The 17573-nt window shown below is 49.7% G+C and overlaps 1 protein-coding gene across 5 annotated transcripts in view; it reads right to left on the bottom strand.

Moving 5' to 3' along the window:
- Positions 1–1780: 1780 nt before the first annotated feature.
- KCND3 (potassium voltage-gated channel subfamily D member 3) overlaps positions 1781–17573 on the bottom strand; it is a 214478-nt gene continuing 198685 nt past the window's right edge. For 4 of the 5 annotated variants that reach the window (XM_082685079.1, XM_082685078.1, XM_082685076.1 and 1 more), the window contains exons 3-8: positions 17144–17306; positions 11068–11169; positions 10647–10736; positions 8973–9029; positions 7558–7805; positions 1781–6884 (exon numbers count right to left, since the gene is read on the bottom strand). In XM_082685079.1, coding sequence (XP_082541205.1) covers positions 6683–6884; positions 7558–7805; positions 8973–9029; positions 10647–10736; positions 11068–11169; positions 17144–17306 — 862 coding nt within the window. In that variant the 3' untranslated portion in view covers positions 1781–6682. The remainder of the gene's footprint in view (positions 6885–7557; positions 7806–8972; positions 9030–10646; positions 10737–11067; positions 11170–17143; positions 17307–17573) is intronic. The other variant, XM_082685080.1, reaches the window with a different exon arrangement.

Genomic DNA, 17573 nt, shown 5'->3' with positions numbered 1-17573 from the left:
GGGTCTAGTTTTCTCATCAATTAATTGAGGGAGCTGGACTAGATTTTTAGGTTCCTTCCCAGTTTCCAAGACTTAATTATATGACTAATAAGAGAAAATATAGTTAGGGAAGGGAATAATCATTTCATGAATATAGAGAACCTTTATAAATTCAGGTGATTTGGATAAAGGCCAGTGTGAATCGGTTTTAACGTCTGAGTTCTAGAGTGCTAAACTGTACTGACCACAACTATTCAAGTTAAGCTTTATCTTAAATTAGGCTAGCAGTATTAACATGTAGAGAAATCTTGAGGAAACCTGCAGCTGTGGATAATTCTGACTTAGAAGACATTATTTTGCGTAATAAAAAAGTAACATTTTCTAAATTAGCATAAGTATTATAATAATAGAAACATGTGATCTAAATACTAAACCCCTAAATACTAACAACTGAACAGAATTATATTATGTGAAGACCAAATCGTATGAGACAAGGGAATAGTTTGAAGTTTTAGGGTTTTTTTCCCCTCCCCTAAATATAATTAAGTCTGTTAATCTTTCAAAATAAGAGGATATTTTTGATAGTCATTGCTGACCAATGGAACTGGATCCATCACCAGGTGGTTCTCTTGTTTTGGCAGAATATGGTTTTGTGCCTCTGTGAACAAGCACATATGTCCCAGTTAACACTGAGTGCTTTTCAGTGAAAACAAACATGCATTGCTCAGTGCACATCTGGTTTCCAGTTCCTGGGCTCCAGATTGTGTGAGCTGTGGATCCGTAGTGACACCTAGTGGGTGATAAGGCTAGGAACACCTGCATTTCATAGGCAACTTTTAAGGCCTTGGAGCACCATGGATTGGCCTTGATGTTCCACTTCTATTTTGGTTTTCATTGACTGGGATGTGGTTGTGGGGAAATTAGAAGGATTCCCATTGTTTTGGGGAATGTGTGTTGTTCACATGATGGTGGAATATGAAAATGCCTGTTGTTCTCACTACCTAAATCAGAATTAGTAAGGTTAGAGCAGGTCTTCAAGATATCGTAATACAGTACCCCCATTCCTAAGATGAAACACACTGAAGCCAAGAGAAAAGTGCCTGAAGGGAAGTCATGCAAGGAAGTCATGTGAGAGAACCTCCATCCCCCAATTCTAGAGCTTCCTGCCTTACCCTACATAGCATTTCATTTGGGGGTTTCTTTTTAGTGTCAGACCCTGGTTTAGAGGAGGGAGAAAAGATTCAGTATTCTCAGCAGAACCAATACCGATCTGTAAAGGCAGATTTTCTTTCAGTAGTGCAGAGCTGGAGCTCAAAACAGGGCTGTTGACAAAGGCAACACAGTGCTTGTGGACATCTCTGACAAACGTACAAGTGGGCAAGAGCCATGGTCCCCATGGTAGAGGGTCTGCTTGCACCGAGGAGGGGAGGAAAGATAAGATTGCCCCGTCTGCACCCTGCGGAGATGCTGTGGCTTCTCTCCAAGACAGAAAACCCCTCCGTGTTTAAATTACCCTTAGTTTCTAGTGGATAGCAGGAGAAACGGTAGGAAAATAACCATCCGTGATCACTTGAGGCTTTGTGGCACATGGTCTGTTTAATCCAGATCGGACACATCAGGTACAGCAGTGGCACGTGACTCAGTAATACTGTAAATGATAATACGTTTTAACATACGCACTACAGTTTCAAAAGAAGACGACCGGAAACTCAAGAGTTTTTTTTTTTTTTTCCCCCATAGAAAGTGTTCACATGTTTATCTTCCTGCAGTTTTGTACAGTATTTCTTCTTTGCCATTGAGATGTTGGTAAGCAAAGCCCATTTATTATACGAAAATAGAAAAGAACACACTTGATGTTTTTCACGATAACATTAACGGGGGGGGTGACCTCTAAGGAAAACATTACATTGGAATGTCTGATTATCAAAAATATACCATCCCTCCCACCTCCCAGGTTTGTAAAATAGTCTATTGGTCCAAGGAGCCCCCCAGGACTTGGGTCAGTGCCCTACACTGGTTCGGCATGATGCCTTCCAGTGTAGTCAAGTAACCTGCTAAGATAAATGTCATTCCCACACTTGATGAGAAAAACGTAGAACATTCTGAATAGAGAACAAGACTCAAAAGGAACCCCCTTAAAGCTGATAGCCACTTTCTTTTCATGATACTGTTTGGGCTCCAAGGGTCATGGGTCATACAAATGCTTTTCCTTCGTCCAGTCATTGTAAAGCTTTGCAGGTGATGAGATTTCATAAGGAAATCACAAAAGGAAAATAAAAATCTTCCAGGTTCCCGTGTATCATGGTTACCACGCCAACTAGTTGAGAAGGGAAACTAATCCTGCCTTAGACAACAGCATTGGGATCTTTCTGCCTTGTCGTGACCTGATGATTGAAGTGAGGGAGCCTGGACCACTGGACTTCACGAATAACCTCAGAGTCAGAGGTTTAGCTCCATTCCAACCACTTCACAACTCTGCAAAGTTAAGAAGCTGAGGGAAAAAAATCTAGGTACATGTTTCAATGTACACTTTTCCTGCCTATATTCTGACAAATAAGTGACATGATCCTGAACGGCAGGAATCGTAATCTGAAAACTAGGTAAAGTCCTCAGCACATGCACAAGGTGACTCTCATTAATCATGGATCAGCATTTACTGTCCACTTTAATTTCTGTTCAAATTCTTTGTTTCTCTTAGTCTCACTTTTCTACTTGTTGACCTTAAACTCCCATGTGATTGTAGGCTAATCTGTTCAACTGTCACTGAGGACACCTGGTCTTTCAAACAGCATTCCACGCAGTTAGTCCTGAACTTGACACTTTTAAGAGAATAGGGGATGAAGGCGAAATAGTACAGTTCGCTTCTGGAGGTCCTGGTTCACAGTGGTTCTGATGGAATGCTTCCTCCCACTAATCACTACCCTGGAAGTCCAAGTATTAAAAGTAGAAGCAAACCCCAGAACAATGCAACAGGATGTAGAAGAAAAATCTTAGGGCAAGATGTTTAAGCCCTGGATTGCAATCAGTTCTGCCACTAACTTGCTGTATGAACTTGGGTAAGTCACTCATCTTCTTCCTGCCTCTTTTCCTTCTCTGTGAATCAAGGACTTAGTCCCTTGACCTGCTACCATCAGAGGTTGTAGTAAGGATCAAAAGGACTCTAGAAAGTATGCTTTGAAATGTTTTAGCTCTCTCTTCCTGAGAAGAAGTAACATTCGACTGAATGAAAACTGTTAACTGTTCACTTTTTTTTTTTAACTGAATTGATAGTCCATAGCTGGTTCTACCCAGGGAATGGTGGTTTCAAAAGGATGGTTTGTATTAGTACAATGAAATGGTTCCCAAGGGCTGTGTCCAGCTCATACTGAATTTACATTAGACTATACCTCTAGTTACAACATGTTTTCTTTGATGAGTCTTCTCCAAAGCATCATTCCTCTGAGAGGCAGCAACTGTAGTAGAAAAAGCATAAGACTCACAGCCAAGGGACTTATGTTCTGGTCCCAGCTAGGACATTAATGACTGCATGACCTTGAGCAAGTCACTTCATTTCTCTGGGCCTCAGCCTTCTATATACTGTAAAATCAATTAGCTATTCCTAATCCTTTCTAGTTCCGATATATTCTTCATTCTATGTTTTCTAAGTTTACATTCATTTGAATGTAGCCTATAATAATTATATTATTTTTTAATGCTTTCTAACGCTGAATGGCATCAAATGGAGTAAGTGGTTTTGGGAATCTTCTAATATGCTGAAGTGATTCAGGAACTACGAAAGCTTAAGAGTCATTTCCCCTGAAAGGCCTTGCCTCCAGAAAACCCTGATAACCTGGTTCTTCAGTCACTGGCCAATGGGTTAGATTGATTAAACCATTCAGCACACTTAAGTCTTTTGGTTGACTTACAAAAGTCTTCTAGCAGCGTAGTCTTGCTGTATTCTGTTGTGTAGATGCGCCATTTTCCTGGGTTGACATCCCTTGGACCAGAGGTGAGATGGGTCTCTTATCTCCAGCTAAGTCTACACTGGGGGATGGAGATGAAGCGGATAGTCTAAAGTCTTTTAGGAACTGGCATAATGTAGGACTTAGAAATGAAGTTGAAGGAACACAAAACAGTTCATTAGGGCCAAAAATTGAGAAATTATTTGAGACATGATTTTAAAAGCTTGTTCATTAATTTTGTGGGACACAATAAAATGCTCCCTTGGTGCACTATCAAACAGACTCTGGGTTAGATATAGTCATTATTCTAATCCTGTGATGAGCTGTTTTTAAACACGGGCAATTCATATGTGTATGTAACCACATTCCTATTTCCCTCTTTGTCCCTTACCCCACTCAGTTTTTATGATGTAAACTTAGATACTACAATATTCCTAGCGTCGTTCCATTACCATTCTTTCAAAGGAAAAATTCCATTTCTAGTCCTTTACCTGACTTCTACATGGAGTCCAGCCCAGTCTTTTGCCTTCCCTAATGGGATATGTGTACAAAGTGAATGGATTTAAGCGCTTATTCTCCGGTGTGTTTAGGTTGGTGGTGGTGTGTGTGTGGGAGTGGTGGTGTGGGAGTGTGTACACATATATATTCCTCCGTAGTTGTAAAGCTTTTCTGTCTACTTAGACTGCTGGCTCAGAAGGCCAAAAGCACCCCATTTCCATAGGGTGGTTGCCCCCCATTAGGGGGAAATCCTTGAGGCCAGATCCAGGAAAGGACTCAGTTGGTGGTCAGTGAGGATAGCATGAGATAAAGGTCTAAAGCTCCCTCTCCTCTGTCCTTCTGGTCACCTTCTGCTTAGAGGCCACCTCAGAATCCACTGACCTTCCCCTTCCACTGGGTCAGTAGAGCTGGGGATCATAAGGAAGCCCACGGAAGGTGTTTCGTAGGTTCCCGACTAGTGAAACTTGTCTAGATGGTTGTGGTAGGCAGAGAGGTCCTTGGCTTATTGTGAAACTGCAGCTCACTAACCTGTAAAATGGATAAGGGGCTTCTGTATCTCAGAGCCCGGACTAGAGAGACTGCAACTAGGGAGGGTGGGAAGGGGCTTGTCACGAACCCTGAGGCCCACCTGCCCTCCTATATGCAGTGAAAATGGTAGGATTCCAGAAACGCTTTCCCAGTCCCGCCAGAGTGCCAGCCACTTGAACGGGCTCTCCAGAAGTAACATTCACTCCCTCCCTTGCATGGAGGTGATTAGGCTTTGCCCTCACTTCAGTTACCTTCTGGGACATCAGGCCCAAGACCCTTCAGACCTCAAATGTGTTTCAGGCCAGGTATGAATCATCTAGAATCGCTTATTTGCTTTCACACTTTGATGCGTCCTCCATGAAGCACACAGTCTTAAGTCTGCTGGAGCCTGTGGAGTTACCTCAGTCATAAGCTTGCCCCTTCTGCAAGAAACTGCTTATGGGGCCTTTTGGCAGAATTCTGAATGGGCTTTATGATGGGTCCAGAAAGAAGGCTACAAACTAAGGAGCTCCAGGGTCCCACTATAGCTGTGAGCCCTGAGCTGTTCTGTTCTGTCTTCACTGGCCCACACCAGACTCGACTGTGTGTCCTAGGTCCTGGCTAGTTCCTGTGTCAAGATCCCAGTCTGAAAAATCCGGTCATTCCCTTTCCCCCCCACCCAGAAATGGAAACTGCAAACACCACTGGTTCTAATCGCAAGGGAAGCACTTCGTTCTCTAAAGAAGACTTCCCTCCTCCCTAAACTCTTCTGCTTTGGCTTGATTCTTCTCTCTTCCACAGCGGCAGTCACACAGTTCTAACTCCCAGGCAGGAGTCTGCAGGTGCTTGGAAGTGGAGACGGTTTTCCTAACATGTCTCAGGATCACTGGGGTCCACGTAGAGACAGATGGCTGGACACAGAGAAGAACAGCCAGGGGGGTAAAGCAGAGAGGGACAGAGACAAAGGACGGACAGAGGGTAAGTGTTGCTGTGTGGTCAGTTGGCAGCTCTGTGCAGGTCAGCTGGGCGGGGGGGGAGGGTGCCCAGGCTCAGTTGACCTCACCCACCTGGGGAGATGGAGAGAGAACTCAGCAGTAACTGACTTCTTAGCCTAAAAGCTTCTGCTATAAAAGAAGGAAACAAAAACAAAAACAAAAACAAACCCTCACAAAATGCATTGTTTTGGTTCAAAGGTATTGGGTCCATGGAGAAAAATATTTCACAAAAATCCATTGATGTTTTGTTTTCCACCTTTTCCCATGAATAAATATTATCCATTAAGAGCCTTGAAAAAGGTGCTTAAATACACAGTGTTATATTTTCTTCCTGTTTTGCATGTGACAACTTGGCCTCCGTGCTGCTCTTGGTCTTGTGTTTTCCTCACTGGGGTCTCCAGAAACAAGAGTTACTGGGTCTGAGGCTCCCCCCTCCAGGCCCTGTCCTGGCACGCAGCCTCTCCACCACCCCCCGCCATCCCATCCCCTACCCCCCTCCCTTCCTCTGGCCCCAGCGAGATGCGGTAGTGTAGGGCCAGGGCCAGGGCCACGACCACATCCACGCTCACACCAGCAGCGGTGAACCTCAGGTGCCCCTTTGCTGCCTCCTTTCCCTTCCAGGCACAAGTTTCAGTGCTAGGGGTGCAACAGGGCGGGCAGAAAGAGTGGGGGAGGGGGGGAGGGAGTGGTCCCAGCGGCCACCCACCCACATGCCAGCCCCTTTCGCTCCCACTCCCCGCACTGGCCCTCTGTCCAGTGGTTTTACAAGGCGGAGACCTTGACGACATTGCTGGCTATGGAAGGAATGTTCGTGTTGGGGCCCGGGCTGGCAGGGGGTGGCCGACTTTCTCCCTCTGGGGTTAGCGCTGGCGGGGTGGGGATGCTGATGATGGCTGTGGTGATCTGGGATGTTTTGCAGTTTGGTCTCAGTCCGTCGTCTGCTTTCAAATTAAGGCTGGAGCGACTGGGATAAAAGAAGAGTGAGTGAGTGACGGTGCTTCTTGCTAGCGTTCCCAGCATCCTTGACCCTCGCCCGTTTGGCTCCCGGTTAACTAGGAGGAAGCTCTGCCGTCCCTCTGTCTCTGGTTTTAGTAATCAGCCTGTCGCTATCCATTTTAATTATTATTTCTAACAATTACAAAGTCACGTATACTGGGCTTGGGAATTCAGAGTACACGTTTCTCTCCGTGCCATAGACCTGTTCTCCATCCTTTGTGGCATTTGACTTTTGTTTTCCCTGAGTTCCTTGCAGCTCACTGGAGGTAGTGGGGAGAGAGGCCTAATCTCTCTGGCAGATTACGGAGGGACAAGGTCAGTCTATGGTTCAAAGTGAGCCTGGGATAAACCACGTCTAACACAATTGTGAAAACTGTTTCCCTGGGAAAATGATCCATTCTTTGCACTGGGGAAGTTTCTTTCTTTGCTTTTGTTTGTTTCCCCAGTTATTGTTTCTGGTATCTAACCCCACATTGGGTCTAAACCTGCTAGAGTACCCTCCCCAGCAAACAAAGGGCCTTTGGGTTAATGTGCAAGGATAGGGAAGGGGGAGGAGGCTCATCCGTTACTCGAGGAGCCTGTTCCCTTCTGGGACTGGCAGGACCGAGCGTCGGGGAGTGATGGGGCTTGAGGCCACGCACCTGGTAGTGAGGGAGGGCTGCTCACTGCCCTGGATGTGGATCGTGCTGAGCTCTTGCATGCTGCGCAGGCGAGTGGCCGGCAGGTTGGAGTTGGGCAGGTGCGTGGTCTTCTTACTACGACGGGAGCAGCAGGTGGTCGTGAGGCCCGGGTGACTGGACAGTGAGGGGCTTCTCGTGGACGGGTAGTTCTGCATCGAGCTCTCCATGCAGTTCTGCTCAAACATCTGCTCATCTATGAACTCGTGGTTCTGTGGGAGGCAGAAGAAGAAGAAGTAGGAAAAGGAGACGGGAAGGAGGGGGACGAGTCCCCGTGTGGCTGCCTGCCTCTGTCTGGGCCTGGAGAGGAGGGCTCCCAGCTGCCTGGAGCACGGATAAGCATTCGGGAGGGGTGATGTCCCACAGGCATCAAAGGCAGAAAGATAAAGATCGCTATGGGCAGCGGTGGCCATCAGGTAGAAGGGTGGGGACTGCAGCTGTTAAATCATGATGGGATGTACACTCCATCTGCAGCTTTCAGCTGATGGGACACAGAGGACCTGGAGGGATTTCGTGGCATCCTCAGAGCTAGAAGCAGACTTGACTGACTTTGCTGGGTTTGCACAGATCTCCTGGAGGCAGCCAGTAAGGAGTTGCTAACCTTGGGGAGTAGGTATGCTAGGCTATCTTGAATGCTGGGTTGGATTTAATGGGTAAGATCCTTATGAATCCTGGGTACGTGTGAGCTATAAACTTTTAAAGGCACTGGATTATTCATGCAATTGGGGGGAGATTTGTTCTTGAAGGCCAATGGGGTCAAACTGTCAGGGTTTTGATTTCCTTTAATTATTGTGTTTTCTGCCCCCCCCCCCCAACCTGATTCTGGGATGTAGATCCTTACTATATCTGGAGGCACAGTATTCCCTAAGTCAAATGTAAGCAGGGCAAGGAATGCTAACAGCTTCCTGGTGTTGAAGTCGGAAAACAACAATAACAAAAATGGCTGTTTAGTCGTTTGCTCAAGGCGACTGAAAATCTATGGCATCAATGATCTGGCAGAGGCCGCCAGGCTGGAGAGGAATAGCGCAAGGAGAGAGTACAGAGAGAGATCAGCCCTGGCAGCCAGGACCAGGAGTCCCTGCGGAGCTGGGGAAGGGGCCCCAGGGGCACTCACAGGGGACCGCATGGCCGCTGCATTTTGCAACCCTCTCCAAGGCCTTGGGGAGGTCAAAGGAGGGAAGCAGAAAAGCAGTCGGGTCGTTCAGCGTCAGCACCCGAAGGCCTGAGCTGCTACTGCGGGTGGCCGTAGAGGTAGGAAAAAGCCCCCAAAGAACTGACAGCACATGCAGAGAACCGAACCGGGGGTGAAAAGAGGAGAATCCACAGACTCAGAAGAATCAGAGAGAAAAACATCAATTGAATTTTTAAAAAAGTGATACCTTGATGGTGGAGGTTCGTACAGATAACAGGGGATCATCCACAAGATAGGACAACCCCTACAGGACAACATGCCAACAGAAGATAAAAACACCATTGATTGTACATTCCAGCATTCCCAAGCTCAGTTCCGACATTCAGTCCCTCCGCCCCGGCATTCCGCCCGCGAGCCCGACATCGCGCCCTCGCTCCCAGCATCCTCGCTCCTTCGTCCCGACGTTCCACCCCTTGGCTCCAACACGACCCTGTGCAAACGCCACCTTCATTCCTCCCATCCCAACATTCTGCTGCTTCTAGCCCCACATTCCTCCCCTGAAGCCCAGCATTCCAGCTCTTTCACCCCAGCACCCCCCGGCCCTGGCCCCGCATTCAGTCCGACATTCAGTCCCACAAATTCAGCCTTCCACACCCTCAATGCCAGCATTCCATCCCGCCACCTCCCAAGTCTCCGTTCTGCCATGCCAACATTCCAGCCCCTCAAACCTGAACATTTTTACCCATATCCTTTCAGTTGACACATTCCACCCAACACATGCAACTCGGAAAGGGCAGTTGGGTCTGGGCCTATCCCATTGGCAAGCTCCGAGTTTTGGACAGAAGTTCCAAATACACATATACAGTTCTTGACAGTAAGACACATTCGATAAATCCTGGAAACTAGGGTTCTCCAAGTACTTTCCCGTTTGGGAAGCCCTCTTTGGGCTCGACAGCCATCCACAGTGTGCTATCCACACGTGGCTCATAGTAAGAGTCATCTGACGTCTATTCCCCTGCGTCTAGAGTCCAGGATATGGGACATTCAGAAGTAGAAAGCTCCTTCCCTAGGGTGCTGAGCCCTGACTGTGGGCTCTCTGGGGAGGGGGGGGCCTCGAAAGGAACAGGGGAGGACTGCACTCTGCCTCTCTTGGGTTGTCCACCCAACATATCCTCTTCCCTTCTCTTCCTCGTGCCTTTTGCCAAGGGTCCAGGGTTGGCCCCACTGCCCTTCCTTTCAGTCTGTTTGTGGGTCACAGGCAACATGCCACATTCCAGCTACGGCTTCCTAAACCATGGCTCTATTTTCACAGTAATTCTTAGAGCATCCGAACTCCCGGGCCCTACAGGGTGACTAAGAGAGAGTGGTACTGATGGACTTCCTGGCTCCAGAACTATGGGCATAGCCTCCTTCATTCACTGTCCTTTAAGGAGTGATGTGGGGGAGGAAAAGGCACCCACACACTGCATCAACCTAGTCCCAGGGATGGGACAAAAACCGAGGCCCTGCTCCACTCTCCTGTAGCAATCTAGGATAAATTCAGCCGAGTTTTGAAGAGTGATGTGCATCCGGACTGAGAAACTGAGAGGCAGAACACTGGGAGGCTCTCAGTAACCACAAAAACGGGCTGTAGGGGTCGTGTAGGGGTGTGCAGAAAGGCTCGGGGCAGAGACCTTCTATGCTGCAGCAGGACGGAGGTGGCCCCCTACCCTGGAGACTGCGCCCCCCACCTCCTTGGGGTCTTCCTCCCGGGGGTTGACAAGGACCTCGTTGCTACTCTTTGGATCTGAAGGCAGACTCTGATGTCTGCAGCCTGGCCCAGGGTGAGGATGTGAGCCCAGAGTTCTTGCTCCACGAGCTCTGGCCCTCAGAAAGGAGGGCAGGGGTTGGAAAGAGGAGGACGCAGTGGGCTGGGACTCACAGTGGTTTTCTCCAGGCAGTGCAGCAGGTGGTGGTGCTGGCTCTCAATGAGTGACGTGCTCTTGCCCACGTGTTCCTCCTCTGGGGTGCCCTAATCAGAAAAGGAGAGAAGGCTGAGGTTCATGCCGGTGGCTCCTCCCACCTTCCCCGGGGGACTTCCATTTCCCACGGGAGGTGGGAGGGCGCCAGAGAAATCGGGATGATCTACATTTCAGGGTCAACAGAGAACATGCTAGCTCTGGGGCTGGGGGCCCTGGAGGGAGAGGGTGTAGAGGGGTGCTTCCTGGAGAAGATCTGGAAACATGTCCTTCTTAGGGTTCACACTGGGCCTTTGGGGAAGGTGGTGTCCCTGGGAAGAGAAAAGGAGCCCTTCCCCCCTTCCCCCCTTCCCCGTCCCTAGCCCAGGCCTGGCAGGCGCCTACCATCAGCTCCAGCGCCTCCGTGAGGAGCCCGTTGCGCTTGCTGTGCAGGTAGGCATTGGAGCTGCCTGTCTTGGCCACACGGATCCTGGCAAGGCGGGCTTTCTGTGATCGGCAGAGGAAAAAACCAGTGAGTGAGCCTCAGAAACCAGACAGCAGGCCTGGCAAAGCCAGTGACAGCAGGCCCAGGGGATGCCTGAGGAAGGGGAGGAAGCGGCTTCTTCCCAGCCACACGGATCTCTGTTTGCAGACCCCAGCGCTGGGTCTGAGGCTCTGCATACCCACTTGGGGCAGCCTGATCCTGGTCAGAGTTCCTGGGGGGGTCTCACTCATCTCTCCGGCTTTGGTACAATTCCAGCAGCAGGAATACCTCTCATCAGAGCCCTCTCTCCTCCCAAAACCTTCATGAACTTGGCCTACTTGGTATTGCACTAGACTATCTCTCATCTCTAACTGGACGGTCAGCTCTAGAAAGGAGCGTGTGTGAGAGCTCTCCCGACCCTCCCCGAGGGCCCAGAGCTGTTCCCAATATCCAGCAGCTGCTGGATTAACAGCAGTTAGGAGAAAAGCAAGGAGTGCGCATCTGTGCCCTTCAACACGTCTTCACTTCTTTCCTTTCTGTTTTGTCCATAGCGCTTATTACTAAGGGAGTATACAGTGTCAGCATTTATATCGCTACTGCCTCACAGAATGTAAATTCCTTGAGGGCAGGAGTTTTTTGTTTAAGGATGAATCCCCTTGGCTTAGTCTTTTTTTTTTTTTTTTTTTTTTTTTTTGGTCAGAGAGAGTGAGCAGAGGCAGACAGAGTGGCAGGCAGAGGCAGAGGGAGAAGCAGGCTTCCCGCCGAGCAAGGAGCCCGATGTGGCACTTGATCCCAGGACGCTGGGATTATGACCCGACCGAAGGCAGCCGCTTAACCCACTGAGCCACCCAGGCGTCCCGGCCTAGTCATTTTTAAATCAAAAAATGCCTTGGGACGCCTGGGTGGCTCAGCGGGTTAAGCCTCTGCCTTCAGCTCAGGTCATGATCCCAGGGTTCTGGGATCAAGTCCCGCATTGGGCTCTCTGCTCGGCGGGAAGCCCGCTTCCCCCTCTCTCTCTGCCTGCCTTTCTGCCTACTTGGGATCTCTGTCTGTCAAATAAATAAATAAAATCTTAAAAAAAAAATTAATAAATGCCTTGAAACTCGCATGTCGGTTTTGGGGAGTGGATGCCTGCATGGAGGGGCTGATACACGTCTGGGCTTGTCACACCTGCCTGTGGGAACGAGGGCAGGGGCATGCGCATGTGATGTGGTGCCCTGCCCTGTGTGGGAGAGAGGGGAGGACAGAACGCATTTTCACACAGCACTCCGGCTTTAACTAGAACAATGGGACACCTCCCCGGCCCCAGCCTAGGAGACCCCAAGCAGATCCTCCTGCAGGGGATGGCCTCGCAGTGTCTTAAGGCAGAGGGGGCTTCGCTGCTCCTCTCCTTCCTAATAGGCAGGATCACTGTCACCAGGATGGACGCCAACCACGGCGGGGGTGGGAGCGGGGAGGCCCAAGAGGAAAGAGTCTTCAGGAGAAGGGTTCTACTCGCGGTCCAGGCTCCTGGGGTGTAGAGCCAGCTCTAGGTCCTGGCCGCTGGAAGCAGAAGAGCCACAGTGACTCACGGGTCCGTCCTGGGGCAGAGCAGTCACACCCCTGCCTCTGTGAAAGTCCGTTGTCACTTCACCACAGACTCTGAGAAGGACAAGAGACCTTGGGAAATTATGGCAACTTCCTTTTCTAGTCTACCTCTCCCCAGCACCGGGAAGTGTCCCTTCCAGGGGGCCCTGCTGGGCTGCTACGTGTGCTAAAAAGAGGCCAGGTCTTGGGATTCAGGCTGTCGATAGAAGCACAAAGGACATCCTCGGTCTCTGGTTTCCTGTGTCCTTCGTGTCCCCACAGGGACAGCTTGACTCCCTTTCCTGGCCTCCTGGGCCTGGCAGACCTGCCTGGGAATCGGAGGAAGAGGGCTTCTCTGGAGGCAAGAGTGCAGAGGGGAATTCAGTGGGGGAAGGCTGGTGAGGAAGCCCCGTCGGTCCTCTTCTCTCTGAGCCAAGAACTTTCATCCCTGGCCCAGCTCAGTGCCGGCCCTCCCCACAGCGACATGTCCACATTCAAGCACGTTGCTCATTTCAGGATGAGGCAGCTTTTGCCTTGGGTGAGGACTGGGTGTTGAGAGCTGCATATGGAAATCCAATTGTGTCAAGCTCATTATAGCCTTATATAATTTGATTGCACCACTTAGAGCCAGACCTTTCTCGTATCTGGGGTCTGTCTTCATTACTTTCTAGAGATGAAAGATTCTCCTGTTCTCCTCTGTGGCACTTCTTTTAATCTTATCTTACCCTGGGCTCTATTAAAGCAACAGATTGTCATATCAAATGCACAACACTGTTTAATCATTTCCCACACGGGATAAAGAGGTTTGCAACGTATTTACAGAACCCTAACCCAGCACATGAAATTCGGTGAGGATTTCTCCTTTGATTTGGAGCTCCTGAGAGCCGCGATCTGGCTTATGCGTATTTTTGTCTTTGGCATCTGACACGGAGCTGTGCACAGAGCAGGTGTTCAAGCCAGGCTGGTGAGGACCCAGGAAGGGGGACGGACCTTCCCAGTTGGACACAAATCCGTTAATAAGGCCCTGGTCGTGGGCTCATCCCTGTGTAGACTGTGTCAGCCTCTCCCTCTTCCACAGGCCAGGAGCACAATGTGAGAGGTTAAAAGAGAATGTGACCATCATCTAGGCTATTTTGAAGACAAGAAAACGGAGGCTATGAGGAGAAGTAACATCTCCAGGGCAAGGCAGCATGCTGGGGAGTCTTCTGTGCAGTTCTCCCTGCCTTTAGGCCAAATGCTCTCTCCATGAGGGGCCTCTCCCTGAATTTCAATGCCTGGTGGGTAAGTTTCTAAACCGGATGAACTAGGTCTGGGAAGGTTCAGTTTCAGCAAGGATGGAGATCCCAGGGTTGGATAAGAGGTCTGGAAGGAGGATGCTCCCACTCTGGCTACGGTTCCGGGTAGGGTCTGGGCTACGAGAACTGGCATCTCTTGCCCCAGCAGAGGCAGAAGGACAAAGAGGGAGACGTGGAAAAGCCACACAAGAACATAGCCAATTGCACTCTTGGGTGTTCATTCCCTGAGAAATGGAAAGTCACGTTCACACAAAAACCTGTTCATGAATGTCCACAGCAGCTTTACTCATAATAGCCAAAAATGTGGTCGTGTAGCCCTGTGGCATGTGATACATCCAAGCCATGGGTTGCTGCCCAGCAAGAAAATGGAATGGACTATTGATACAGACAACCTGGATACATCTCCAGGAATTATGAGAAATGGAAAAAAAAAAAACAAAAACAAAGCACGAAACCCTCCGAAGGTTATGTAACCCTCCAAAGGTTAGGTACTACACGAATCCATTTATGTAGCAATTTTTGAAATGGAAACATTGAGTAAATGGAGGACAGGTGAATGGTTGCCAGGCCTTAGGGATGGGACAGAAGTAGGGTGGGAGAAATCTTTAGGATGCTGGAATGGTTCAGCACCTTGACCGAGGTGATGGAGGCATGAAGCTGCCTGGTATCAAACTTCACACACACACACACACACACACACACACACACACACACACACACGGAATACTGGGGAAGTCCGAGTAAGATTCGTGGATTGTATCAACGTCCATACCCTGCTGGTGATAATTTTATAACTTACATGTGAATCTGTGCTTAGCTCAGTAAAAATCCAGATGATGTTCCCTTCTCTCTGTCCACAGCTAGACCTTCTCACTTAATCTTCAATTCACTTGGCTTTGAGAACCCAGCCTCTGAAGCAAATACTTGTGGAGTTCGTTCTGGTAACAACCCCAAGCAAACCAGTCATGAAGGGAAAGGACGACCACTTTTTAAGCCTTTCCTTTACAGTAGAGGCCGGTGAGTTGAGTTTACCTTCACGGCCGGGCTGACGAGCCCCTGAGTATGTGGTCTGGGCTGAAAACTAGCAGCTTCCCAGACCACCTTCCTGTCCCAGCCTCCACTGTCACTAAACCTCCAGTTTCCTCGCTTTGCGATGACACACTCAGTACTGGAAATGGTGGTATTCTTGCATTCTCTCTCTTTTTTTTTCCCTTGCCTCTCACAAGAAGTCCAAGGTGAAAGAGACCAAGCCAGCAACCTTGAGGAGAGACAGTGTCCAGTTGAGGTGAAAACACTGTAAATATTTACTCTGATTTCAAAGGGAGAGGGACGAGGGTGGGAGGGAGCCGGGAGGGAGGGAGAGTCCGTCTTAGCAGCTGGAAGGAAGGATACACCAAGGCTGACCCCTCCTGCACTGCAATCATACAAGACGGATGAGCCTTTTAAATTCCCAGCCGGAAATGACCACTGTTCTGTTCCTTGCAGGGCAAACCAGCAGGGGATGTGATGCTCTTGAGAGGTAGGGGAGGGTGTGGGCACGGAGGGAAAGGTAGCTGTGGGAGCAGCTGAAAGCCCAGCCTCCCTGAGGATTCCTTTGACCTTCCCCCACTGGACCAACCCCCCCACCGTCAGCCCAGCCCCTGGGGAGTGTGGCTCTAGGACCCTTGGCCCTTTCTCGAGGACAGAATAATGAATTAAGATATTGTCTGATACTGTCCAACACTGACCAGCTGACTCGAACGGGGAACGAGATAAAGACTTCTATTTCAGCCAGAAGATCGGTCTAAGGCAGACTGGCAACATTATAGTGCCAGGTCAAGATAAGTCAAAAGATAGCTCAGCATGGGCTGAAGAGGTGACCACAAGGGCACGCAAAAGGGACTGTGTTGGATGTGGGAACTGACTGGGTTCATTATGTAACTGCATAACATATTTATGAAGAAATATTATATATAAATTGCCAGACGTTTCAGAGCTAACGTTCATGAACGTAGTGACTTCGTTTCAGACAGCATATTCAGATGTGTTCTGAAATTCTGGATTCCTCTGATATGTCAAGGAGGCCCAGCTACTTGGTGTTCCCCTGTAAATGGGAGGGCAGTAGCGGGGGCCGTTGTGGGGGAGGAAACCGCCAGCCACGCACACAGGGCCTGACACTCTGCAGGTACGGGAAGTTTGTGGAGTGAATGAATGGCAGAAAGAATAAAATAAGGACATGAAATCTCCGTGCTGTGCCCCACCCCGCCCCCTGTAAGTGACTTTCTCAGCAAGCCCTCCAACCCCCACCCCACACCCTGCTACCCAGAAAAGAGCTGACTGCGCCCCCTGGAGGTTGAGCAGCTGCTGAAGGGGTACCTGTTTCAGGCCAGGTCAGAAGAGAAATGGAAAACAGCCGCCATGGTCCTCCCCCTTCCGGATAGGAAGCTGTTAAAAGTCCCGACCCCAGAACCTGCACCGGCAGATGCCCTAAGAATGCACCAAAACCTTCAGGCATTCTTCCTCACTCCGCCGGCCAGTGGGGGTGCCTGCCTTCAGAAGCAGCATACACTGGACATCACCCCAAACTTCTCTCAGGACCAACGGCTCTTCTCCTGCTCATCTGGGCCTGAACCCCAAACACCCCGAAGTGACCAAAGCCCATTTTGCCATTCGTCCTGGAACTCAGCAGCTCCCGAATGCTCTCCTTTCAGAGTATTTGCTTTCCGACTCAGCACACTTCTGTTTTTTCCGTATGTTCTGTATGGGCTAGCAGGGGGATTTGGAGAGCACTTACGTGCCGCAGTAAGCTCCTGGCAGGCACAGGAAGGGGTCCGGGGCACTGAGTGTTGGTGGCTGAGGCCTTGAAGGGGAAGCCAGGGGGCAAGGAAATTGCACAGGACATGCAGGATGGAGAGAGTCAGCTTACGGATGATGGATGGTTCACCCCACTTGGCAGCTGAACGGGGCTTGGAGCTGGAATGCGGGACCCTGGTGGCCCGTGGAAGGGACACGAAGCTGCCTTACCTTCCAAAGCCAGAGGGTGTCTGGGTAGGGATCTGCCCTGGAGGTCCAGGCCTGGTGACCTGACGGTGACCACGGTATAAAGCCCAAAGCAGAGGGCCAAGCCCCTGTCCGAGCTGCCCACGCTGAGGCTTACCTTTTGTGCCCTGCGTTTATCAGCTCTCTGATTCTGGTGGTAAATCCGGCTGAAGTTGGAAACAATCACAGGGACCGGCAGGGCAATGACCAAGACGCCACTCAGGGAACAGATGGAGCCAAAAATTTTCCCTGCAATTGTTTTGGGCACCATATCTCCATATCTGAGAGAGAGAGAGAGAGAGAAACAAGTGTGAGGAAGCGGGGTCCCTTGGGAGACAAGCCTGGCTTCCCTGCCCATCACCCACCCACCCATCTATCCATCCGTCCATTCATCCCTTCATTCAACCGTAGTTTGAAGGGCCTGCCGTGTGCCTACTGTGACCTGGGAGGGAACAAAACAGGTAAGATCCCTGCGTTCCCAGGGGCAGCCACCCACAAGGAGAAGACCATGAGAAAATAAGGGAAAACATAAAAACACTGACTTGTCG

Source organism: Mustela nivalis, assembly GCF_964662115.1.
Source record: "Mustela nivalis genome assembly, chromosome: 10".
NCBI lineage: Eukaryota > Metazoa > Chordata > Mammalia > Carnivora > Mustelidae > Mustela > Mustela nivalis.
Note: the sequence above shows the minus strand (reverse complement) of the source record. Positions and strands in the feature narration are given on the sequence as shown.